The sequence below is a fragment of the Leptodactylus fuscus genome, chromosome 7, assembly GCF_031893055.1.
Source record: "Leptodactylus fuscus isolate aLepFus1 chromosome 7, aLepFus1.hap2, whole genome shotgun sequence".
Classification (NCBI taxonomy): domain Eukaryota; kingdom Metazoa; phylum Chordata; class Amphibia; order Anura; family Leptodactylidae; genus Leptodactylus; species Leptodactylus fuscus.
In genome coordinates, this window is record NC_134271.1 from 59,725,969 (window position 1) to 59,751,881 (window position 25,913).

A 25,913-nucleotide genomic window follows, 5' to 3' on the forward strand; every position below is an offset into this window, starting at 1 on the left:
CTGGAGCCTGGTAATAGCGGCCGCCCCGCCCCGTCTGACAACCGGAGCGACCAGGAGGGGGGGATATTGGTTACCGGGCCGGCAGGGGACCGGAGGAGGGCCGCTCCTGGACGGGGAGGCCTCAGGATAACGGGCCGGACATGCCGAGGTGAGCTAGAGCGCCATGGGGGACGTCTGACAGCTGACGTGTATACAGCAGTGGGGTAATATCCGGCCATCGGGGTGCTATTTACTAATACATCGCTCATCCTATAGCCACCTGTATATTGCTATGTGTGCAAGGCTGTAATATTGTGGGTGTATATACAGTAAGATAAAGTGTGGTACATAGAACTACAATATCATTCTGTACATGTCACTGCACTAGTCTGTTATTCAATGTTGTAGTTGTGTACAGTAAATAAGCGTCATACATAGAACTACAAATATATATATATATACAGTATATATATATATATATATATACAGTATATATATATATATACAGTATATATATATATATACAGTATATATATATATATACAGTATATATATATATATATCAGCAATGTTCTATTATTCAGTATTGTATACATACAACTTCAATATTGTAGTAATTGTATTGTCACTGTGTTGTTGTATTATCCAGTATTGTGCTTGTATATACAGTAAATAATGTGATATCTATACCTATAATATTATTATGTATGTCACATGACCAGTATTGTGTTGTACATACAGAAAATAATAGTATGGTTCATATAGCTGCAATATTTTATGTGTCACAACACTGTTCTATTATCCAGTATTTTGTGGATTATTGGAAGTTGTAGGCTATAAAGGTCTATACTATAGACCTTATACTATAGACTCTATAGTAATGTTCCTGTCTTGCAGCTCATCTCCTATAGCTCATTTGTATACACAGCCTCATGATAACATTAGGAAGTGTGATCTATAAGAGTATGTTCACATGGCACTGCAGTTCCCAAGTTTCTCGCCACTATTTTATATGTTTGCAGACCTGCAGTTCAAACTGCTAACCGACGGCGGAGATCCATAATGGAGCCTGTTGTGAATTCTATAGCTAAGGCTTGGTTCACATCAGCGCACGGGTTTCCCTTTGGGGGGTTGGATTGGGGACCCCCTGAACGGAAACCTAATCCACATAAAAAAAGCGGTTACCTTAGGAAACCCCATAAACTATAATGGGGGTCTGCATGGTTTTCGTTCAGTTTCTGCACGAAAAAGGCAGAGACAAAAGCACTGCTTGCTGCGCTTTTCTCTCCACATTTTCATGCGCAGAGGCGACCAGAATGCCTGTACGGAGACCAAGTGCATATGTGAACCAGGCCTCATTTCTTTGAAAAATCATGTGTGTGAACAGATCCTAATGTCACTGTAGCAACTAGCTTTATCACACAGCCCCACTCCACAGAGGACCAGAAGGGGACGCTCTCCTGATGAGTTGTTATAATGTTTCAGCGTAGTAAAAGGCTTCATTATGTGGTCAGGCAACTGAAGCAAACCCTCAGCTGTGAAGCGTATTAGGACTATACAATTTCCAGATGTAAACATAAAAGAATCTTTTCAGTAATTTTTCTTGTTCTCCCACTTTTCTAAGTGAGTCTGTATGTACGTATGTAGGGAATGTTGGGTATGTAGGATAATGGCGGGTATGTAGAGCAATTCACCCTCTGGTACAAGATGCGCCTGAATTATTAAGATTCTCTGGCCTCTTAGTAATTCTAACACACTCCTGTGCGGCAGAACTAAAATCTACACCAGGCAGAGAATTGAGTAGATTTCAGGTAGGCGATTATGACCTAAATAGAAATCACAATTAGTTGGGCATTTTGCCTCAATTACAGTAAATGAACAAACTGCACAATAGGTTATTAGGGTAAACGTTCGATTAATTTCCCTGGCGTGAGATATAGTATTTGTAGGGCCGAGACTCCCTCTCACCACTGACTTTTGTAAAAACTGGCATAGATGGGTTAATAAATTCCCCCCCTGTTGTGTGTCAGATTGGCAATGCAGATCTAGGCCACAGACATGCAGTGGCAGAGCTTTCAGGTATAACGCACGGTCATCTTCTGGCAGGAATTCTAGTAAATCTTGTCGGGCAGAGACACCTTGATTCCTCTTCTGCTTCTGCATGCTTTTCTCAAAGCAAGCAAATCAGAAAAGAGATAAGGTGGTATTTTTTAGAGCAAATAATCATGAGCCAAAATGTGACACTTTTGTGCCAGAAAAAGTGGCATGCTAGGCGCAACAAGGTGCCTCAGTGGTTAGCACTAGTGTAGGAATGCGTGTAATCTGCCGAATACCAAGCGGTTAAACGCTTCGAATATTCAATGTGTTTAACCCCTTGGTGTTCGGCCGATTACACGCATTCCTATGCCGGTGAGGTATTTGAATACCACTCGCTCAACACTAGTTAGCACTGCAGCCTTGTAGCGCTGGAGTCCTGGGTTCGAATCCTGCCAGGAACAAGAACTGCAAGGAGTTTGTATGTTCTCCCCGTGTTTGTGTGGATTTCCTCCCATTCTACATAAAACATACTGAGAGGAGAAAAAAAATGTACAGGTAGTCCTCGACTTATGACGTTGATCCGTTCTTACGCGGCGTCATAAACCGAATTTCGACGTAAGTCGGAAACATACCATATGACGCCGCATAGAAACGGATCAACGTACTGTACAGGGAGAGCTGGCAGCTTGCATTTATGCGGGAGCTTACTTTTTCTCATAGGAATGCTTGGCCAGCATTGATTGGCCAGTGTACAGCATTCGGCCAATCAACGCTGGCCAGGAGGCGGAGTCTAATATCGGACCACAATGGAGACTGCTGTGGTCCGATCTTAGACTCCGCCTCCTCACAGACGAGCCTCCGGCAGAACCAGCGTTGATTGGCCGAATGCTGTACACTGGCCAATCAACGCTGGTCAATTCAATCCTATGAGAAAAAGTAAGCTCCCTTATAACAGCAAGCTGCCAGCTCTCTTCCAACTAGCAAGGACGAGCCTGCAGCAGATCCAGCGTTGATTTGCCGCAGGCTCGTCCTTGCTAGTCGGGAGTGCTGGCAGCTTTCTGATACGAGTGAGCTTTACTTTTTAGCTCATCTCTAGTCATAACCACGAAACATCATAACCCGAGAACTACCTTGTACATTGTGATTTCTATATGGGGCTCACAATCTACATAGAAAAGAAAAAGTGGCATGCTGACATTAGTAAATTCACCCGACTATGTGCATCAGCAAAGCAGAGAGTAGGTCAGTTCTTCAATGGGGTGCATATAACTTCCCAATAAAGTAGTCAGGCTAGGTTCACATCCGCGCTCAGATTTCCCCAAGCGGACCCCCCAAATGGAAGCCTAATCAGCATTAAAAAGCGGTTACCTTAGGAAACCCACAGATCCCATGAACTATAATGGGGTCCGTGTGGTTTCTGTTCGAAAAGGGCGAAAAATGCCAAGCGCTGCAAGCAGTAGTTTTCTCTCTGCATTTTTCATGCGGAGAGGGGAACTCTGTTCTCCTACAGATTGGCAAGCGCAGATGTGAACCGAGCCTTAGTTAATCTGTAACATTACACTACATACAGGCTCATTTTCAGACAGGAGGGACAAAAGTTATTTTTACTGGAGTGCTTCTTGATTATTTCTATTCAGTGCCTGGAATCATATTTTGCAACCAGTCAGGAATTGATACAAAAAGTATATCAGAAAATTGCTTTGCTTTTCATTCTACTGTGATTTGGCTTATTCACATACAACAGGAAACCCTTAGAAAGTTCGACCGTCCTCTTTTTTTGAGAGGAAGATTCATTGCAAATATTAGCCAGAGAGAGTGATGATAAAATGGGTACATTGCCCCAGCTGCTGCCAAACTTCTTTGGGGAAAAACAAATGTCAGGAATAGGAATAGCAGAGGTGCATTTACAGATCTGAGCATTCATTGTATAGACACTGAATGTTATTATGCTTTGCATGCAGTTTGCTAAAGTGTGGGGTGTGGACTGTGGGGGTTATCCTGCTATTTGCGGCATCATGTAAGCAGTTAGTGATCTGCAGAGCTGCCAGGTCCAGACCAAGTCCTCTGCTGATGCTGTGTAATGATGCCCCACAAGGTGCTGATCGGACACATGTTATCTGCTTATTCGATATTGGATATTCTTCATTTATGAGCATTACGCATAATATTATGTTACTAGGGTTATAAGAATTTCACAATGAGGCAGACATATAGACTAATATTTCATCCAGTAGAGGGAGCTTGTGTCTATAATGTATATACTCTATGTTCGCCCTATAAAATAAATGCACTTGTCCTGATGTTTATATTGCTACGTGTCAAGTGTTGCTACTGTTTTGCAGTGTGACTGGATATGGAATACAATGACAAACTGGCCAGGTTCCGTCAGGGTCATCTCAACCCTTTCAATAAACCTAAAGAGGAGGAAAGTCCCCAGGAGGACGGAGAACAGGAGTCTTCCAAGGGTTCGTATTTCAAGAATGAGACAATGTTTTATCAATGAGAGCCTAACCTTCACAGACATAAACAAGCAGAAATAAGTCCTTGAGTCATCCATTCTGTCAATGCAACTATTTCTTAGTTATATGTGTGGCGGCGAAAGTAGGGTGACAGCTGTTATAGTCACAATGACATTTCCCATTGGGATTGTCACCAAGACTGTCGTGACCCTATATTGGCAAAATTGCCTAATATTTAAGCATCACTCTCTTCATATAGACACATAATAATGTACATTTGGCATTCAGGAAAGTAAGAAAGTAAGAGTCAATGCACACTGAGTTTTTGCGCGCTGAATTTGACTTGTAATTTTTCCGTGCGGGAAAAAAACCTGATGTTTTTTGACGCCTCACGGTTTTTACCAATTCCGTAACCAAATCGGCAACGCGGAATTTCTGCAACCCAGTGACTGCGTTGGTTTTTGCAGGTGAAATCTGCCTGAAGGAAGCTTTTTTTTCCACTTGTGGAAGAATTCCGCGAGTAGAAAAAAAAGCAAGCGGAACCCATAGAACTCTATGGGGAGGTGTTTTTTCTACGCGGTTTGACACAGATCCATGTGCATTGACCCTTAGGTCACCAATTTTGCGCTCCTTGAATGTCTTACACTATTTTTACTTTCAGGATCTCCACCAGGATCTCCCCTGCGTGTACCAGAATTCCAGTGCCCCGAGCGAGTTATGGATTTAGGTGTGTCAGAAGATCACTTCTCCCGGCCAGTGGTAAGCATAGCACAGATTCATAATACTACCATATAAAAGGTAAAGGATCTGTGTAATCCTCCTGTCCTAATACAGTTTGTACTTTGGCTTTTGGTACCTTTTGTTCATTTTTAAGCATATTAATGTTATTGTCCTTCCTTTTTCTTTCTTACTTTATGAAACCATTTTATGCCTATGCATGTATAGTTTGTCTGTACAAAACTGTATATGTTCAAACTTTAATAAAAATTACAATTATATTTTTAAAAAATAAATAAATAAAGGATCATAAGTTAACATCCTCGTACTGCACAAGGGTTAGCTTACATGAAAGACAGGGGACCCTAGCAGGAGGAAGCAAGAACATGGAGTTCTACCCAAGCTACAACATTTAGTCATGACCTTTAGGCTAGACACCATGTAGCGAAGTGCAGCAAAAAATCGATGTGGTAAAAACTCCAGCGGACACCCATCATGTTTTTTCCTGCATCATTTTTCATTGTAATTTTGCAAAGTTTTCCTCTGCGGACTCTCTGCCCCTATTATACCTATACAGAAAATGCCAGGGTTTCCGCAGGTATAATTGACATGCTGCGATTTTCCACTAAATATTTTTTTCTGCAGTGTGTGTATGGGATTAGCCAGAATCCCACCCACTTTGCAGATACTGTAAAATGCAGTGTTTTTGCAGCGTGGGGCTTTAGCCTTAAATTCTCAGAAGGGTAAAGTGAGTAGCATGGGTTATCTCATTACAATGGCACCTTCAAAGGGTGAAATATATTTGGCAACAAGTAATGTGACCGTTGAGGCCAATCAGCGAAGGGCCTGAATGTCACTAACTGTGACCCAGGTCCTCTTCCTGAGGACAATCACCAGCTTCAGCACAATGCCGGAAGATACCCGGAAAAGCAAACAAACCGGGACCCTTGGGATGACAACAGAGCAACTGGGACAGGTGAGTATGTTTTTTATTTATTTTATTTATTTATTTTTATTCATTGTCTCCAACGCATTTAAAGGGGCTCTATCATTGGGAAAAGTCATTTTCAGCTAAGCACATACTTGCATTGCCTTTAGAAAGGCTATTCCACACATACTTTTTGTATGTAAATTACCTCAGTAGTTTTTGAATGAGTCCATTTTTATTCATATGCTAATTAGCCGTCTCCGTGCACTCCGGGAGTGTCTGTGTCTGCTATTCTCTATGTGTATGAGAGCAGAAAAGTTGCTGTGCTGATGACTCATCTCTCTAACTTTTCCCAATGATAGAGCCTCTTTAAACTTTAAAAGTTTAGCCTGGACAACCCCTTTAACGGCAGCCGGGGAGAGTGACCTGGGGACCACAATGACTTTAGATCAATGGCAGGAGTGTTGTATAGTTACTAGCAAAGGAAGTTGACAAATCACAATCGTGGAATCTTCTTAAGATATTGCTTAGGATTTATATAGTCCCAATTAACCCCCCTCTGGTTTTCGACTAGCAGGACTTGGGACTTAAAGGGATTCTATCATAGAATATCCTTCTTTAACTAAGTACCTTTATTATTTCTGATATGCGCCGCTGTTCCTGAGAAATATTTTCTTTCTTCCTTATGTAAATGAGTTCTTAGACAGCACGGAGGAAAACTCTCCAGTGATGTCTCCAACTTCTTCTCCAGACTGCCTCTTCTCCCGCGTCACCGTTGCATCTTCATCCAAAAGTGCCGACTGCGCATATCCGTTGGCCATTTTCCTGCGGCCACTTCCGTTAGGCCACAGGAAAATGGTCGACGGATATGCGCTGGAGAGTTTTCAAACAGCACAGGGGACACCACTGTGCTGTCTAAAAACTCATTTACAAAAGGACGAAAAAAGATATTTCTCAGAAACGGCATCGTGCATCAGAATAATAAAGGTAAGAGAAGAATAGCCTTTCTTAAAAAAGGGAATTCTAGTGATAGAGTCTCTTTAAGCATAAGTGCATTACAATTCACCACAAGTGTAGCATGCTTATTGACACTGTGACTTTAACTCCAGAGCCAAGCCATGAGGGCTGCAATCTTTAAAACAAGACCAAGATTAGGTCTGTAGCCCCCGTAGATTTAGAGGTATCACTGGTTAAAACAGAGGTGCATATACACACCCTTTCAGTATAACCAGTGTACAGAAACACACCAACAGCTGACAATACAGGAAGAGAAGAAAAATATTTTGTTATTCTCCTGTCTCTGTCACTTTAGATTAGATAACCCCAAGGAAGGGGATATGGACTTTTGTTCATGATATCCCCCCCTCCTATTATCAATCAGAAACATATTTGCCATTCAACCCTTTATATGCAGCGTTCGTCCTTTTACAGAAAAAAAGTAAAAGTAAAAATAAAAATAGACTTTTTTTCCCCCCACTTGTTAATGAAAAAACTAAACAAACACACACTTGTTATCACCACATCTGTAACAACCCCTAAAATAAGATGAATACTTTTTTATTCAGATTGTGTTATATTTTATTTCAGCCATTTATAGAAAAAATATGTGTGTGAGGTCCAGAATTAGGGCAAAATTAGCTCACCTCCATCATTCATTATCATTGCAATTCCAGTAGTGCCCAGGTCCTCACTTCCTGCACCATTAACTTTTTGCTCAGCATTGCCAGGTTATGGGTATTTCTTCCAAATCCAGTGACTACCCCATAATCTATAATAGAAGTGCTATTTGAACACTGGTCAATGTTTATGATTGTCATGATGTTATATCTGTTCGGAATAATGGGTTTTATAGCCAAAACTCACAAATTTGTAATATCTTTTCCCCTGCTTTTCTTTAAGGGCCTCTTTCTGGCGTCTGACATCCAGCAGTTGAGACAGGCGATTGAGGAGTGCAAGCAGGTGATCCTTGAGTTACCTGAGCAATCAGACAAGCAAAAGGACGCAGTGGTCAGACTCATTCATCTCCGGCTCAAGCTGCAGGAGCTGAAGGTATGCAGTGGTTATTTTGTTTATTCGCCCCAACTTCTTGTCCTTTAAGAATTATAACAACAAATATTCCTTACACATAATAATGAGGAAAGAATTAAAATAAAAACAAGCCCTTAAGTGTGCATTATTATTTTACTGCTATAGTTGTATGGAGTTACAGTGCTAAATCTTGAAGCTGCATTACTGAAAGATTCTGATGACAACACTTTCTATTCACTTTCTACACAATATACACTGATGTCCCCACATATGTTACATTATTCAAGCAAGGAAGGAAGGAGATTATGATTTAAATAAAAAAAAAATCACAACTACGGTAATAGCACATTTTACCTCAATTACGATTGATAAACAATTTCCTTAGGGCATTCCCCCCCCCCTTTTTTTTTTTTTGCCACATCCCTATCTATTTGCAATGCCATGCCAGTGAATTTTGGGTTTCAATCATTCACGTATCAACAGTTCTGATTGCATAGTGTACAGTTAGTGATCTATTCTTTAACCAATCCTAATGTGAGACAGGATGACATGGATGGAAAATAAGTTAAATGATACAATGAAATAATTGAGCCAACTTTCCTTTTTGGTTATTTTGTATTAATTGTCCGGCACCTAAGACCAGAATGTGATTTGCTGTTGTTAGAATTTGTCAGTAGCAGCTTCAGGCTTTGCATCTCTAACCGTAAAGAATTTTTCATTGACCTATATTAAAGAGGACCTTTCACCACCTCCAACAATCCAGTTCTTTACATCAATTAATAGGTACTGGTCCACTGACTCTGGCACAGTTGAACTTTTTTCTCTTCCCCCACCGTTCCCTAGCAATCAGTGCTGTTAGTTTTAGTTCTTCATATGCTATTTAGGTTCTCTATTGTCAGGTGAGCAATGTCAGGCAGGAGCGGACAAGGGGTGTGATTGTGAGCTCTGACACTGGCTGACTCTGATTGGAGCCATGAACATACCCCCCTGCCTGACACTGCCCTTCTAATATTACAGAGCCTAAATAGCACACCAGGCAACAAAACTAACTGTGCTTGTTACATAGGAAAGTTGGGGGCTAGAGAGAATATTCCAACTGTGCTGGAATCCATGGTGTGGCACCAATTAATATATGATAAGAGGAATTCCTCTTCATTTTATGGCCACCTTTTTGCAGCAGTCGGCTCAGCGCAGCAGATGAATAGGCCTAATCAGAGGGGAGTGTTGAACCGTGGACATCCATGGTAAGATCAAGCAGGATGTGTATTCTTTCAATATATTTCCAAATTCCTACATGTGAACAGCCCCTAAAGTACAGCCATCTATTAATTGTCTTCTAATGACAGAAATCAACAAAATCATAAAATGTTTTATAATCTACCCTAAGGAGACAACAACCTAGTATGTGCGAACTTGCTGAGCCCTCATGATTAGCTCACCATAAAATAACTGGCTCAGGAAAAGGGGTTGCCCCAATAAGTCATGCTGCTTAAAGTTGCTGTTTCAGCTTTGGTACAGTGTCCTCATCATTATTTCTTTCTTTACTGTTATCCAGGACCCACATGAGGATGAGCCTAATATGCGGATTATATTAGAACATCGATTCTACAAAGAGAAAAGTAAAAGTGTAAAACAAGTGTGTGACAAGTGCAGCACTTTTATTTGGGGCTTGATCCAGACTTGGTACATTTGTACAGGTGAGAGACCTTATTTACATCCACTACAATTCTGTTCACACCAGTGATTTGTTTGCTTGCTTATGTTACATATACATCTAGGTTACTGATCCTCATGGTTCAGACAAATTGAAATAGAATGTCCACTACTTAACATTATATTGTCTTTCGATCTAACAAAATTTTTTACATCTTTACACCAGTCACACTGGGAAGGAGAGTGGGAATGCTCAGGCTGGGTTCACACCAGCGCTTGTACTATGTTTGGGGATTCTGTTCCCTTTTCAGCATGAAAAATGCAGAGAGAAAAGCACTGCAGAAGTGCAACATTTGATAAGTTTGGCACATATAACGCCAACACAGACTCCAGCAAAACAGAACAAAACCCCCTCATGGTAAATTCCCCTCTGACATCTACCGCATATACTCGAGTATAAGCCGACCCGAATATAAGCCGAGGCCCCTAATTTTACCACAAAAAACTGGGAAAACTTATTGACTCAAGTATAAGCTGAGGGGAGGAAATGCAGCAGCTACTGGAAAATTCCAAAAATTAAAATGGAGTTTTTGGGTGCAGTAGATGCTGGATGTTGGGAAAGGGGAGGGGGTGTTTTGGTTGTCTGTCTGCCCCTTCCCTGAGCTTGAGGATTGGGATTTTTTTCCCCCCACTTGGAATTCAGCCTGGCTGAATATAGGGTATCTGCAGTGCTCCTATTAACCCCTTCTCGACGGAACAGGAGCACTGCAGATCCCCTATATTCAGTAGACTGGGCACTTTCAGACACAGGGAGACCTAATGTGTATGTGTTTCACAGTAACTTTCTACTTCTATATGTATTCTAGGGAAAGGAGGGATTTAGAAATTTATTTTAATTCTTAATATATTTTTTTTCTTTTTTTTTTAAACTATTTTATGGGAGATTCTATACATTACTTTTGCGGCTGGTCATAGACAAAAAAAAAATAAAAAATTGTTTTTGCTTGACTCGAGTGTAAGCCGAAGGGGGCTTTTTCAGCACAAAAACTGTGCTGAAAAACTCGGCTTATACTCGAGTATATACGGTATTCAATCTGATCTGCCACAGTCATACTATAGAAAATGATTTGCTGAGTAGATTGTAGTACATATATATAGTGACATGGAGAAAGAATGGAAAAGAATAATAAGAATAATTTGTATTTTAGTTTTTTTAAGTTCCTGCTCTTTCTAGGCTTGGGATTGACAGCTATTTCTGAAGCTGTGCATATACTGGGAAGCTTGTTACTCATTGATAAGACTGCCCATTGGACTCCTACACCCAGAATTAGCAATAAATTATAAGTTTTACCATATATCAGTCCATCTCTGGTCTGTAAGATGCTGCCTGCAGAGCAGACTGCTATGCTTACTGAGACAGGTTCCCTTTAAAGGGAATGCATCCCCATAAAAATTACCTTTTATTTTTCTTTTCAGCAGTCACCTCATTAATATCACAGACAACACAGTCAGGATTAGAATAGAAGATAACATCTCTATAGAATACACCACATACCGATTTCTTCCACTACTGACAATAGATGATGTCACAGTTTATATTCTCCCCCTTTCTGCACAGAGAATCCCTTGAAAACTCTCATATATGTCATTGAATTGACTCCAGACTATTGCTGCCTGTGACCATGACTCAGTCAATCAAGTGAGGCCATTAAAAGATTCACGACCCTCAGAATTGGAAAAAATGTAACAAAACTTTATTCAGCGCACAAAGTTAAAAACATTTTTTTAAAAATAAAACCTTCCACAGCTGCCGGAGAGGATAACAACCACATTATAAAGTGTGAAACACACAGAGCATTTGATGATGGTGCATATCGGGTATTTCCTGGGATGGCACATTATCTATATCAATTTAGGCCATTCCCTAGTAAGCAATGACTTGACATAGACCCTGGGACATAAGTACACGGTGAACTCATCCACTGTGTATAGGTTATATCTTCTAGTATACATATCCTAACCACTGTAAACACTTTGATTTTTTTCAGGTTGTTACTATCGCTGTCATAGCAAATGTCTAAACCTTATTACGAAGCCTTGTGTGAGGTCAAAGGTCAGTCATCAGGCGGAGTATGAATTAACCATTTGCCCAGAGACTGGACTGGACAGTCAGGACTACCGCTGTGCTGAGTGCAGGGCACCCATCTCATTACGTAAGCATAGAAAGAAAGTATATTGAGGATTATGACCAGAGGTTGGCGTCATAGGCACCTGTAAAAGGAACTTTATGCTTTTATTAATTGTCTCATGTGTATTAATGTGTGTTCTGAGCGGGGGAAGAAGCTGCTGCATGCTGGTGTGAAATTGCTTTAATTAATTATAGCATCAGATTTGCCATTGGTAAGGAATAGACTAACAGGTGCTGTAATCTGTTAAAGTCACTGTGAATAATGGCGTGCAGTTGCTGCAGAATCCCTCTATTGGTCACATTATGAGTACTTGCAAATAAATTCTTTTTTTTAAAGGGGTGGTGCTGTTAAGGACACTTTTTCTCTATCTATTGGATAAGAGATATGTGTCTGGTCAGTGGGGGACTTACTACTAGGTTCCCCAGAGATCAGGAGGACTTAAATCTCCCCTAAAACCTCTGAATGAAGTACCGGTGCACTTGTGGGTCCGGCGTTCCAATCACTGCTATGGGACTACTAGACTGTAGTATTCTGCAGTGCCCAAAGCCCCATAGCAGTGAATGGAGCACTGGTCACACAAGTGCAATGGTGCTCCATCCACAAAGAGCCTTTAGAGGGACTTTTGGTCCCCCTTCTTATTGTTAGGGAATTTGGTAGTCGGACCTCCAGCAATAAAGTACTTATTCCCTAACCCATGGATAGAAAATAAGTGTCTGGAACCTCTTAGTATTATTTATGCCTGTATGTTATGTGTTGGTATTACTACAAATTTCATACTCCTCGAAAGGAATATTTCTACTCTTCCAGAAAAAAATTATTGCAACCTCTGATTATGACGGTGCCAGAAAGTGATTTCTGTGCCTAGTGTGTTTCATCATAGTGAATGTAATACCAGATACTAAGAACCACATACTGCTTACGTTTACTATTAGGTGGAAAATTGATTTAATGATTGGATATTACAAAATGCTGAAAACATGGTTACTTGCCTTACTGTAACTTACAACTATCCCATGTAATCGGTAATTGCTGAGAAGAACTGAGTACAATTCCTGTGTCTATTATGGCCAGTGGAACAAATTTCCTTTTGGTTAAAACTGATCATTTTATTTCCATAGAGATGACATTAATTGCTATTGTTCGTCCATCTCATTGGAATTGTTCACTGTTCACAGCAAGGTAGACGTTGTGGGAACAGCACAGTCTGGGTGAGACAAGCGGATCAGAGCAAGCATTTTGTGTAAAGCAGCTTAGAGTGGACACTATATGCCTGGGAGTACGAGTATATGGTGTTTTTACCTTTCTACATGGTAAACTGCAGACAACCTATGATTTGGTTTAGCCTTGGTTTTACTCACATTGGCATTTAAAGAGGACCTTTCACCGATTTGGGCACAAGCAGTTCTATATACTGCTGGAAAGCTGACCGTGCGCTGAATTAAGCGCACTGTCGGCTTTCCCGATCTGTGCCCCGGGTAAAGCGCTATCGGTCCCAGTACTGTAGCTCTTTACAGTCAGAAGGGCGTTTCTGACAGTCAGTCAGATACGTCCTTCTTCACAGCAGCGCCTATCGCGCTGTACAGTGTGAGCGGAGAGGAACACCCCCTCCTGATAATACTCGTCTATGGACGAGCACTGTGAGCAGAGGGAGGGGCGTTCCTCCACGCTCACATTGTACAGCGGGATAGGCGCTGCTGTGAAGAAGGACATACCTGACTGACTGTCAGAAACGCCCTTCTGACTGTAAAGAGCTACAGTACTGGGACCGATAGCGCTTTACCCGGGGCACAGATCGGGAAAGCCAACAGTGCGCTGAATTCAGTGCACTGTCAGCTTTCCAGCAGTATATAGAACTGCCTGTGCTCAAATCAGTGAAAGGTCCTCTCTTCAGTACCGGGCCAATTTGTGGTCCAGGACCAGACACATTTTAGGTTTATTTTGTATGTGCGGTTTTGAGGGCTTTTTCCCATATGTCTGTCAACTAATTTTTGTGTCTTTTTTCGGGGACACATAGGGCTTTATTTTTATGTTATCTTTATTTTCGAATGTGTTTTAATTTTTTTTATATCTGGGAAAATATAAACAAAATAGGAGGGAAATTGTGTCTGGTTTTCAATTTATTTTTTTTTTAAATTTAATAACACAAAGTGTCACTGAAAAACTTTATAATATAGTTTTTCCTCTCCGTTACGGTAATTTTTATTTTGTATGGTGTCGTCGGGGGTGGGGCTATAACCTTTAATAACGGCGTTTTATTAGCGTATTATTTATTTATTTTTTATTTTATTTACATTTTTTTAAAACTTTTTTATTATATTTTTATTTTATTTTTTTTCCAGATTGTGTCCCCATAAAGTCATAAGAGACCTTTGGGGACATCTGATCACTTTTTTTTTTGTACTTGAGGCTGATTTCTCCTATAACTGGGGCTGGTACATTTAACCTCAGATACAGGAGAAATCCAACCTCCTGCATGCTGTATACACAGCTTACTGAGCTGATCTGAGTCCTGTAGGACCCAGCAGCTCTGGTAAGACTCTGCTCCCAGCGGATCACGTGTCCGCCGGGTCAGAGGGCGGCTGAATTATGGCAGCATCCATAGCTGTGTATACAGGGCTCATTGAGCGCTGTATACACAGCGATGGAGAAGGCAGGGGAGGTAATAAATCTGCCCTGTCTTCTCTCTGGGAGCTCCGGCTGAAGTTACAGCCAGCTCCTAGTGAAAGCAGCTACAATATCTCCGTGCAGCTGCTGTGTACTGATGGACGTACAGGTACGTCCTGGCAGAACAAGGCAACCACTTCCCGGACGTATATAGTCTATGGGCGGTCCGGAAGTGGTTAAGGCAACACTAACCAAAACTGATATATTGTGTTGTAGGATCTAAGGAAGCTGTGTACAACACAGGGATTCTGTTCAGATCCTTGTGTCTAGTTTCCCTCCCTATGACCTACATAACAGAGTGTTCCTTTACAATGTAATCTGAGCTTTTATTTAATATAGCATTCCATTATATCATATAATCTTACCATACACATAAGATATACTGAACAGCAAAACAGCTGAAAACAATCTTTCCAAAGTCTTTCCAAAACTTGCACTTTTGGGTCAGCAGATTACATATGCCATTTTATTAAGGAGAGGTAATTGGCTTCCAGACATATTCCCTGGCTATGTAACTACTAGGAGTTTATTCTCTAATGTTCTTTCACGGTTACAGAAATTTACACAGTGGATCTGCACAAAATAGAAGACACTGGGTATCTCTGTTTAAACTAAAACAAAAAACAATAGGTTAGCATACAATGAAATACAGTAGCTTAACATAGGGTGCAGTTCAGTGGCACTGCACCCTTTCAGCTCTTTATTTGTACCCAAATACATGGGAAACCCTCTTTCAATATCAGTATTCTGGTTTACCAGGAGCAGTGCCCAGCGAGGCCCGGCAGTGTGATTACACGGGGCAATACTACTGCAGCAACTGCCACTGGAATGATCTTGCTGTCATTCCAGCTCGTGTCATTCATAACTGGGACTTTGAACCACGCAAGGTAAGCATGTATCTGACATCAGCTGTTATTGAGATGTGTCAGAAAATAAAATAGATGTTAGTATGCATTTTAGACATGTCAACATTGTGTATATTGCATAGTCATCAACTTGTAGATAAGGAAATAAAGTACTGCTGGTCCTTCATTTTAGTGATGGACCCTTCTGCCAAGCCTCAATGACATGTTAGTGGACAGGTACAAGTGGAGCTGTACTGCTGCTGATAACTAAATTTGGCTCATTCCTCTAATGACATCTGCAAATCTGCTACATCCGTTGGACAATGTTTACTGCCAGTCTTTTGGAGTTTATACCAGATAATGGCAAATAACTTCCAATGCACTAATACAAGTGACATAGTTGACTAAGGCTGTATTGATCACTCCAGTAGTCTATTTAACCCCTTCCTACTGCAGGCATTTCTCAATTTTCTTTTTTTTATTTCCCACCTTCCAAATCCCATATTTTTTTTTTTTTTGTATTTTTCTATTCAAACAGCCATATGAGAACTTACTATTTGAAGGACAAATTATACTTTGTAATGGTACCATTTAATATTCTGTACAATGTATTTGGAAGCAGGAAAATAATTCAGAATGAGGTGGAATTGGAGAAAAACTGCATTTGTTCAACTTTCTTACGGGCTGTGTTTTTACAGCATTTACTTTGCAGACAAAATGACATGGCACCTGGATTTGGCCATTATGATTTTGGGGATACCAGAATTTTATAGTGTTTTGTTGGGGTTTTTTTGTTTTTTTTCTTTACATTTTAAGCCATTAAAAAAAATTCTTGGAGTTGCCGTATTCTGAAATCCATATTTTTTTAATATTTCCATTAAAGATCCAGGATACACTATACTACTATGGTGGAGGTCGGGAAGGGGTTAAACAATATAAGGTTGTTACCCTGGCAGGAAGTCTAGTGCCATTTGCATTGTGTTGAGATTAAAGCTGGCCATACACAAAGTTGTCTGAAGCCATCAGTGGATTGGCTGACAGTCATGTTAGAGGGAATCTGTCACCCAAACACAGCATACCAACCCAGCCCCACAGATAGATAGGTAGGGTCACGTGAATCAAACACTGCTTCCACTTGTAAATCGGTGCCTCTGTTACCAAGATATCGTCTTTTTTTTTTTTTTTAATTGATATGCAAATAAGGTAAGGACGTTTAGACCTAAACTGCCGTCTCCATCGCCAGGTGTCTCGTTGCAGTATGCGGTATCTTGCCCTGATGCTGGGACGTCCAGTGCTGAAGCTGCGGGAAACTAACCCTTTGCTGTTTAACTATGTGGAAGAACTGGTGGAGATTCGGGTGAGAAATGACTACACCCTGAATATATAGGGTGGTGTACAGAGTGCACTCTGTTCTCCTAATTCCATCCTGGAGAATAGATTTGCATATTTTTTACCCAGAATCCCTAGCGGAGCAGGAATGACTTGTAAGTCTCCGTACTGCCTATGTAGGCACACGCTCTCCCTGATGTGTACGATTGTCCCCTGACCCTGGTCTATAGTCTCTCACTCTGCCAAATCAGTATCCCTACGCTATGCTGAGGATGGCCCAATAGGCCGAAACAGCGCTGTCTATAGTTGGGAATCTGTTCCTTTTGGGACAGAAATACTGATTTGGCAATTAAATCCACATTATGATTAAAAGACTTTATAACTGAGTCGTTCATGATGTTAAGGATGCTGCCCTCTATAGGGTGGTGTACAGAGTGCACTGTTCTCCTAATTCCATCCTGGAGAATAGATTTGCATATTTTTTACCCAGAATCCCTAGTGGAACAGGAATGACTTGTAAGTCTCCGTACTGCCTATGTAGGCAAACACTCCCTGATGTGTACGATTGTCCCCACACCCTGAATATTAAGTGTATTTGTTTCCCCTATATCCAGACATATAATTTATATAAATGTAATTTGCAGAATGTCTTAGGTGACTGGTCTTTTCTCTCGTCTCATCCATAGAAGTTACGTCAGGATATCCTCCTCATGAAGCCATACTTCATCACCTGTAAAGAAGCGATGGAGGCCCGGTTGCTGCTGCAGGTCAGAATCTTATTTGGATTTCATTCAAATTGTTTCATTCACATTGGTCCAAATTTACTAATAGACAGGGGGCAGTCTGAAAAAAACAGCTTTAGAACCCTGACTGATGCTGAATGATAAATCTTGTGTACCTGTGAACAGACTAGTCCACATTTCTGTTACCTCTTAGTTGGCTTACTGTGAGTCAGAGTTTTATGACAAAGGGTTGGCACATTGTGGCACGTTTAATCTATGCCTCCTTTTTCTTTTTTGGAGCATTCACACCAATATGTCGAAAGTTGAAAAATTAGGCACATCTAGTTTTTGACTAAATTTTCATCTAACTGTATCCACCATAGTACTTAGGGACATTGTTTCTGTTTAACTATATATGTTCTCTATACAGCTCCAGGATCGTCAGCATTTTGTGGAGAACGATGATATGTATTCCCTGCAGGATCTCCTAGATGTTAGCAGTGGACGGCTGGGAGCCTCCCTCACAGACATACACACCATGTTTGCCAAGCATATTAAGCTGGACTGTGAGGTGGGTCATTCAATGAAATGGGATTTTAATAGAACATAATGTATTAGAGGTGCCATTTTTATTGGAAGTTGAAACATCTTTTGACTGAATTCTTTAATGTGTGTTGGTTTAAAGCAAGTCGATGCTGTGGGAAAGGTCTATATCATGGCTCCTCCTTAGACATTTATGTCGTCTATCTCTACATTTTGTAGTCTTTTCTGTCAGTAACCTTCTCAACAATCTGTGACTAGACAGCTTTACTTGTCCTTAAAGTAGGACTCCCACAGTTAGTACAATTTCTACTGACCAGGATGGCCATTTCCTAGTCAGTTATTTTTGTCCCCCTCATAATATTGTATGTAGCAGCAGCACTCGTGTTGAGCCATGGCTGTATACAGATCAGTCAGCACCGTGTCCAGGAGGCTGAAGGTCCAATAATGGAAAATACAAAAAGCAAGGAGGTAATTTAGGTATGTGTACTAAATATTCAATAGCAAACTCTGAGAAAATAGTGGGATTTGAGTACACTATAAAATTTAACTTTTATTAATATTGTCCATAAAAAGTAGCCATCAAACAATATTAAAAACATTCAATCTATAATCTAATCTATTTATTAGATTAGTGCACCAATACGCACTGACGCTAGCCATCTAGCGGTACTCAGTGAAGTCCTCGAATCAATAAATGGGGTCTGCTTGGATCTGTTCTGAGTCATATACATGTTATGCATTACGGATGATTTATCAATACTAAACACTATATATGGGCGTGGTTTTTTTAGGGATCTAATGGTGACCTATAAGGTTTTCATCCATATGTTCATAAACAGTGTTACTATGGGGAACATGTATATGGGTCTTTGAATAGGGGTTCACCGTTTTTACTATATGGTGAATCCTATTTACTTTCTGGTGAAACAGTTTAGTAGGGATTCAATCTGGGATTCAATCATACTCATCCACATAGATTGAATATTTTTAATATTGTTTAATGGATACTTTTTATGGACATTAATAAAAGTTAAATTTTATAGTACTCAAATCCCACTATTTTCCAATAATGGGAAACAATTCAAAATAGAATTCTAAATTCAACCCCCTAGTGGGGATGCTTTTGAAGGAGCTCTCTAAGTTTGTGACCATACATTGTGGAAAAATTGTATTTTTAAAAAAAAATATATATATTTTTTTTTTGTATGACGTTTTGCTGTGTATTTTTGAACCAAAGCCAAAAGTGGCTTTAAAAGGAATGCTAACATAGTTGAAAGCCACATGGACCTTGGCCACACTCTGAACAGACGTGACCTCATGCCCACTCAGTAGTATACCATTTGCTTGTATCTAGTTGTGCTCATCATCCCCTCCCTTCGGTGCGGTCTGGATGTCCAAGCAGGGTAAATCTTTCATATCCACCTAACAGGCCAAATGCTTCTCCCTTTTCCTATAAGGCCGTGATTGCATCTAAGGCACAGGAAACAAGCTACAAGACCACTGGTACCCATATTTCCTACTTGTCTGCTGCCTCTAGCCTTGTACTTCACTCTTTTCTTCCTTTCCTTACCCATTGTCTGTTCTACCTATTGTTATAGCTCTAAGATTTTTAGACTTTATACTTGGAGTAGGAGAATGGCCTACATGTGATATGTCCTTTTATTTTATTTCTCATATGCACTCTCCAGCCCAGTCTTAATGGATGGCCACTGTGACCCTATCCCAACACGTGTGATAGGTGCCTCTTAGTCATTTTAGTTTCCTGATTATCACTGTTTAGCATCTTTTGTTCCTTTTGTAACTTTTTCTTTCTTGTAAGTTACTACTGTAATTCTGTCTATTACAGAGGTCTAATGCCGTATTCCCAACCAATGCTACAGACAACGGTATAACTATCTAAAATGTAACTTTTATTGAACTCAATTAAAAATAATGTACTTGAAAAACTACTGGCGTCTCACAATGGAGATAGTTGGATCAGAGTGTGTAGTATTCGTCCGAACCATATATAAAGCCTCAGATGGAGTAAGAAGATGACCACCTCCCCTCTGAGTGTTATGTTAGATTCAGAGCCCACACTCTACCCATTGATACAATTAAACAAACATTCAATTTGGCATGCAGAGGAGCGCAGTGATAGCCAAACAATATTACTTCATATACTGACAGTCTGAGGCATTGACTGTATCAGTCCCGGCTATAAAACTGCCCTTCCCCGTTAGTGTCCGCCAATCAAATATGGATTAATATCCCTGATATAGCATTCGCTGAGGTATGTAGTTGCTTCAACCACAGCTTTTAGGTCAGTGCCCCATTAAGTCTCATATCGCAAGGGTCTCAATATTAAAGGCCACCTTGATGCCGTGGCACTCAGATCCGTATTTCAATAGACCATCATGGAACTACCTATATATGTAGACCCCAGCTGGGACCTAAGATTGTCAGTGTCACAACCAATGTAAACGATTGTGTCTGACACTATTAATTAAACTGGTAACATTCTCGTGCTATTTAAATGCTCTACGCATTTCCCCCTATATATTAAGGGTTCGTCAGGAGTTCTGCACTTTCTCTAATGACCTAATACTCAGGATCAAGAAAACAAAAAACTGCAGTCAAAACTGCATTTCCTGGTCCATTTTCTGATGGTGAGCGGCCAGTACTCGCCAATGTGTAGACGCCGCGGCCACGTCTCCTCTGTCTTATATAGACCTAATGCTGTGATGCGGTCACGTCCGGCCCCTGTCACGTGACACGTCCGGCAGCCAATCATTATTCTTGTTGCCGTCACTCCCTGGTTCGTCACTCCCTCGTTCGTCACTCCCTGGGGGCGGAACATGCTCCCGATGTAAACAGAGCTTCTACGATCGCAGAACCATATATAAAGCCTCAGATGGAGGAGGTAAACAAGAAAAATACGAAAAAACAACTAAAGGCAAAAAAGTTTTAGATGATAATCCAAAAAAATTAATATAGAACATGGACAATGGAATCATCATATGTAAAAAAATGATTTATTTGAAAATATTAAAAAACATTGATACAACACGGTGCAGAGACATAAACATATACGGGGACCAATGCTACCTGTCAAAGAACATACGTGGAACGAGCCCCGACGTGTAAATATGTAACAAAAATGTAATCTAGCAAAAAAGTATGGTGATAAATAATAGCCTTTAGCAGAGAAATCAACATAAGTGTTTATATGTAGTGACGTCGGCAAAAAGCGCGTCGGGGCGCGTTCTTATCGTGGTATGTACTATCCTTTATGATCTGACTTCATTTACTTCACTGTTTTCCAGCATCCACAGTATTTTTTACACTTGTCCTTATGCAGAGCGAACTATATTAACTCCCATATGAAAGCTGTCACTATGACTTCACTACATATAAACACTCACTTATGTTGATTTCTCTGCTAAAGGCTGTTATTTATCACCATACTTTTTTGCTAGATTACATTTTTGTTACATATTTACACATTTTTTCAACTACCACGTATGTTCTTTGACAGGTAGCATTGGTCCCCTTATATGTATATGTTTATGTCTCTGCACCGTGTTGTATCAATGTTTTTTAATATTTTCAAATCATTTTTTTACGTATGATGATTCCATTGTCCATGTTCTATAAGGAGGTAAACAAGACTAAATGGTAAGTATTTAGGTTCTCTTTGACCAACAACTATTCCATAAGATCATAGTGTGTTCTAATGTATCTGAGCTCCCTTATTAAAAGGTGAATGTGTTTGCAGTCAGTGGTCGTTCATATATGATATTGTATTTTGGCCACTGACATCTCAGTCTCAGGGATCAATGTTAGGTCTCCGTTTAGTGGGGATATATTTCTGTGTAATGCTCAGTACTCTATTAAAAGTGCACATACTGATGCGATAGTCAGCCCTCTATTAGATGTATCTATACTCATCGTCCATCCCCAGGCTGTATCTCCTCAGGGGTCATAACTCAAACCATAAACCTGATCTATATACTGCTCCCATATGTGCATTGGAGTCAGTCCTATTAGATCGTTTTACTCTAAGCCCGTTATTCAGAGGCTATGAGACCATTGGGTCCCATAGTTTTTTAAGTACATTATTTTTAATTGAGTTCAATAAAAGTTACATTTTAGATTGTAATTCTGTCTAAGTCCAATAAAACTTTGACTTTAATAAAACCAGTTCTAAATCTCCTCCTTGCTTTGGCTCTAAGTACTGCAGCAATAGCTGCCACAAAAGAAGAAAAAAAAAACACTGCTTCTCCACAACTTGTGGTTTTGGCCTAAGTTTAGCTTTCCAAATCCCCTCTTCCTCTTCCTCATCTGTCACTGGCATTGCATTGGCTGGTAACAGAAACCAATTTAATGTTTCTCTGATTTTTATTTTTGTGTTCATGGTGTAACCTTTACTTTTTCAGCGCTGCCAGGCTAAAGGCTTTGTGTGTGAACTGTGCAAGGAAGGAGACATTTTATTTCCATTTGATAGCCACACATCTGTGTGCCAGGATTGTGCTGCTGTGTTCCACAGGTGAGACTGTTTATGTAAGACTACATGTGGACAGAAGGCTAAAGGGAAATTCACGCAGAGTTTTTTTCAGGCTGAAAATATCTACGGCAGACATTACAAAGCATTTTTTATGTGGTTTTTGACACTTTTTTTTTGCCTCTAGCACAGAAAATTTGCTTAAAGAACACTATCCTTTTTTCAAAAACTGCATCAAAACACTGCAACACGTTTTTTTCCAACTTCCAATCATTTCTATGGGGTTTGCAAGGCCCATAGAAATTAATGGGAGACATTTGAAGCAGATTCAGCAAAAACCTTTGTGTGAACCTACCCTAAGACTGTCACAATTTATACAGATGAATTTCTTTAGGATAGAAAATGACACCAGTAGTTTTTTGTTTTTTTTTTAAATCTTGGCTGTCTGACCTCACATGTAACTGCAGCCTCCAGATGTTTGTATGCAGACATGACCTATTAGTAGAGATATCTACTGTTATATGTAATGTATTTTATTTTCTCTACCAGGGACTGCTATTATGACAATTCGACAAGCTGCCCCCGTTGTATGAGGCTGAACCTCCGGAAACAGATACAGGAGCCTGAAGAGGAAACGTGGCAGCAGTGAGAGAAAGATCCCACCTATGGAACAAACTATTTACAGGGAAAGGGATGCTTGAATCATGTGGGACAAACAGAGGGAGCAACTGCTGAGCCCTAGTGGGAGACCTTGGAAAGAACCATCTAAAGATCATGGACAAAATATGTTCATTGAATTTGAGTCTTATGAGACATTCCAGTATAATAGACACTTACTACGGTATTCCTGCAGAGATGTTATGTCTCGATGAGTGACTATGGTTATTCCTGTATGTAGATCTCATGTGGTGCCTTATTACCGCATTATACGTGGTGATCTCAATTAGAGTGGGGGCTGACATATAAGATACAGTCCTGTAATTCCCTACTCTTGCTCTCTCCTGCTGGCACTGCCAAGGACAACACCATTAAAAGCAGGTTTATGGCTATTCTGCATAGCTGTAACATCTTTTGCATATAACGTGTATAGTCCCTGGCAGTCTGTTTAATAGGTAAAAGTCTTTAGGAATGTTCAGTGCCTCACTTAATCTCTCTGACTAAGGGGCTGAGGTTCTTTTTTTTTTTTTTTTCTTCTCTTGTCTTGCACCTAAATTTGCAAGCTTTAAAATGCCCTATGGGTTTGTACAAGCCAGAGAGGGTTATTGCACATGAAACTCAGCTTTTCACAACACTAGACCCCAGTCTCTGTCTGGACCACCCTTTCTGCCATGAAATAGATGCTGGCAGTCTAAGGCCTCATTCAGACAGTTGTAATTTTACCCATAGGGTATTCACGGTGCTGAATGTTATATTTGGATTATGTAAAGGTATATGCTGGTGCAAAGCGCCTATCTGAATGAGTCCTAACTGTTGGCATGATATGTTGATCTTTAGAAACTTGTTCAGTTCTGCATTATTATTCATCCTTTTGACATTGCTCAGAAATCAATCATTGTAAATAAGTGAAACCCAATAGTTTACATAATGGGGGAGGTGCCAGAGTCATATTATTTATTTAGAGAATTATCGCTATTATTTATCCCCTTGTACATTAAAAGCAATTTTGTCAATAAAATCTATAATATTCAATACTGTGCTGTCAGTACTTTTATCAAGAGGACTTCATTCAGCTACAGATGTAATGATATGGCCATTAACAATTCTCAAATACCAATAGGTTTGATTAAGAAAAAATCTTGCACTGTTCTGTTATATCGCTCTTATGCTTACGTGTCCTCCATGGTGACAGACTACAAACCTTGTGTGATTTGATCTTGCAGTCATGTGTTATCCTCATCGCTCTAACCAAGAAACATCAGATGGAGTACAATAGCACATGACTCCAGGACAACTTTCCATAAACTTTAGGAAAATGGTTATCATTGGGGGAAGGGGAGAAATATTTCTTACTCAAATTTCCCTTCTTAGAACCAGGGCAGAGAGTGACTAGGGAGTGCTGATTTGGAGGACCCCACCCACAAATGTTACCCTTCGTTCACATCTGCATTCGGTATTCCATCCAGGGGGGGCCGCATAAGGACCACCCAAACAGAATACCGAACGCAACTACAAGCGGTGTGCAGTAAAAGCACACGGACACCATAGACTATAATGGAGTCTGTGTGCTTGCCGCACATCCCTGCGGAGACCTGGCTGCAAGTACACGGATCCCATTATAGTCTATGGGGTTCGTATGCTTACACTGGCACACCGCTTGCAGTGAAACGCATATGTGAACGAGGTCATTGTGGAGTAAATGTCTGGCAGCCCTCAGGTTTTACCAGTTATATCAGCAGCTGGATGAATTTGGTGCAACTGTACCCTCAAACTCTTTAAGGGTCTTTTCACAGTGAGCAGTGTTCACCCTCCCACTAGAATCCTCAGAAACATACCTTTGAGAGAGGCCAATGAGTGACATAAAACACACAAGCACCTACACAAAATGCTGCAAGTGTTTTTCTTTTTACTGATGCTTCTGTATGGAATAGCGCTGTCTATAGTAAAATCTAAACTGGACTCCAGCCATAATACTACCAAACTAAGGCCAAATGAAGACTCTAGGACTCGGCCAATTAATCTGAAGGGCCTGGGCTCCAATGTCAAGCGATGTTTGGTCTTTGGCGAGCTTCGTTCCCTTTGGGCTGATGTAGCTTTTTTGCAGGAGACTCATTTTGACCATACGAGAACGTTTAATTTTGCTAAACACCATTTTCCCTTGGCCTTCTCTGCGTTTCATGATCGTCGCAGGGCGGGGGTTGCCAATTTGCTATCTCGTTCCTGCCCGATCTCAATCAGGGCCTTCCACCTTGACCCTCAAGGCTGTTACGTTATCCTAGAGTGAATCCTCCATGGGTCCCTGATAATTTTGTGTAATGTCTATGCCCCTAATTCCTTCCAGATACCTGTCCTGCGTCAGGTCCTCTCCCCGCGCTTGCGTTCTCTTTCATCTGCTACTTGGCTTCTGGGCGGGGACTTTAACATGGTCTTTTCTGAGCACACTGATTGTCTGTCTGTACCCCAGAGGCCATTGCCCCATCCACAGGTTCAACTGGCTAAGGAATTCCGGCGGTTCATTCATTCCCATGCACTGTATGACCTTTGGTGAGTAGACAATCCTACTGGGCACTCCTTTACTTTCTTTTCCCAGCCCCACAACAATCACTCACGTATAGACTACTTTTTTGGGAACACCCCAGCTCTCTGCTAGCTGACTGATGCACGTATTGGCCCTCTTTCT

General features: G+C 40.6%; 1 protein-coding gene across 1 annotated transcript; it reads left to right on the forward strand.

The window, feature by feature from the left end:
* The first annotated feature begins 3 nt into the window (after positions 1-3).
* On the forward strand, positions 4-24,265 carry DEF8 (differentially expressed in FDCP 8 homolog). Its single transcript, XM_075281968.1, has 12 exons — positions 4-148; positions 4,359-4,481; positions 5,137-5,234; positions 8,020-8,169; positions 9,704-9,845; positions 11,850-12,014; positions 15,414-15,541; positions 16,743-16,856; positions 17,515-17,595; positions 17,981-18,121; positions 22,512-22,621; positions 23,126-24,265. Exons 2-12 carry the CDS (start codon positions 4,370-4,372, stop codon positions 23,223-23,225), a joined length of 1,341 nt encoding a protein of 446 aa, XP_075138069.1. The 5' UTR covers positions 4-148; positions 4,359-4,369; the 3' UTR covers positions 23,226-24,265.
* Positions 24,266-25,913: the final 1,648 nt, after the last annotated feature.

Coding starts and splice junctions, on each gene's coding strand:
- DEF8 (XM_075281968.1), top strand. CDS start 4,370: ATGGAATACAATGACAAACTGGCCAGGTTCCGTCAGGGTCATCTCAAC. Junction 8,170..9,703: donor TCAAGCTGCAGGAGCTGAAG/GTATGCAGTGGT, acceptor ACTGTTATCCAG/GACCCACATGAGGATGAGCC. Junction 18,122..22,511: donor ATATTAAGCTGGACTGTGAG/GTGGGTCATTCA, acceptor TTACTTTTTCAG/CGCTGCCAGGCTAAAGGCTT.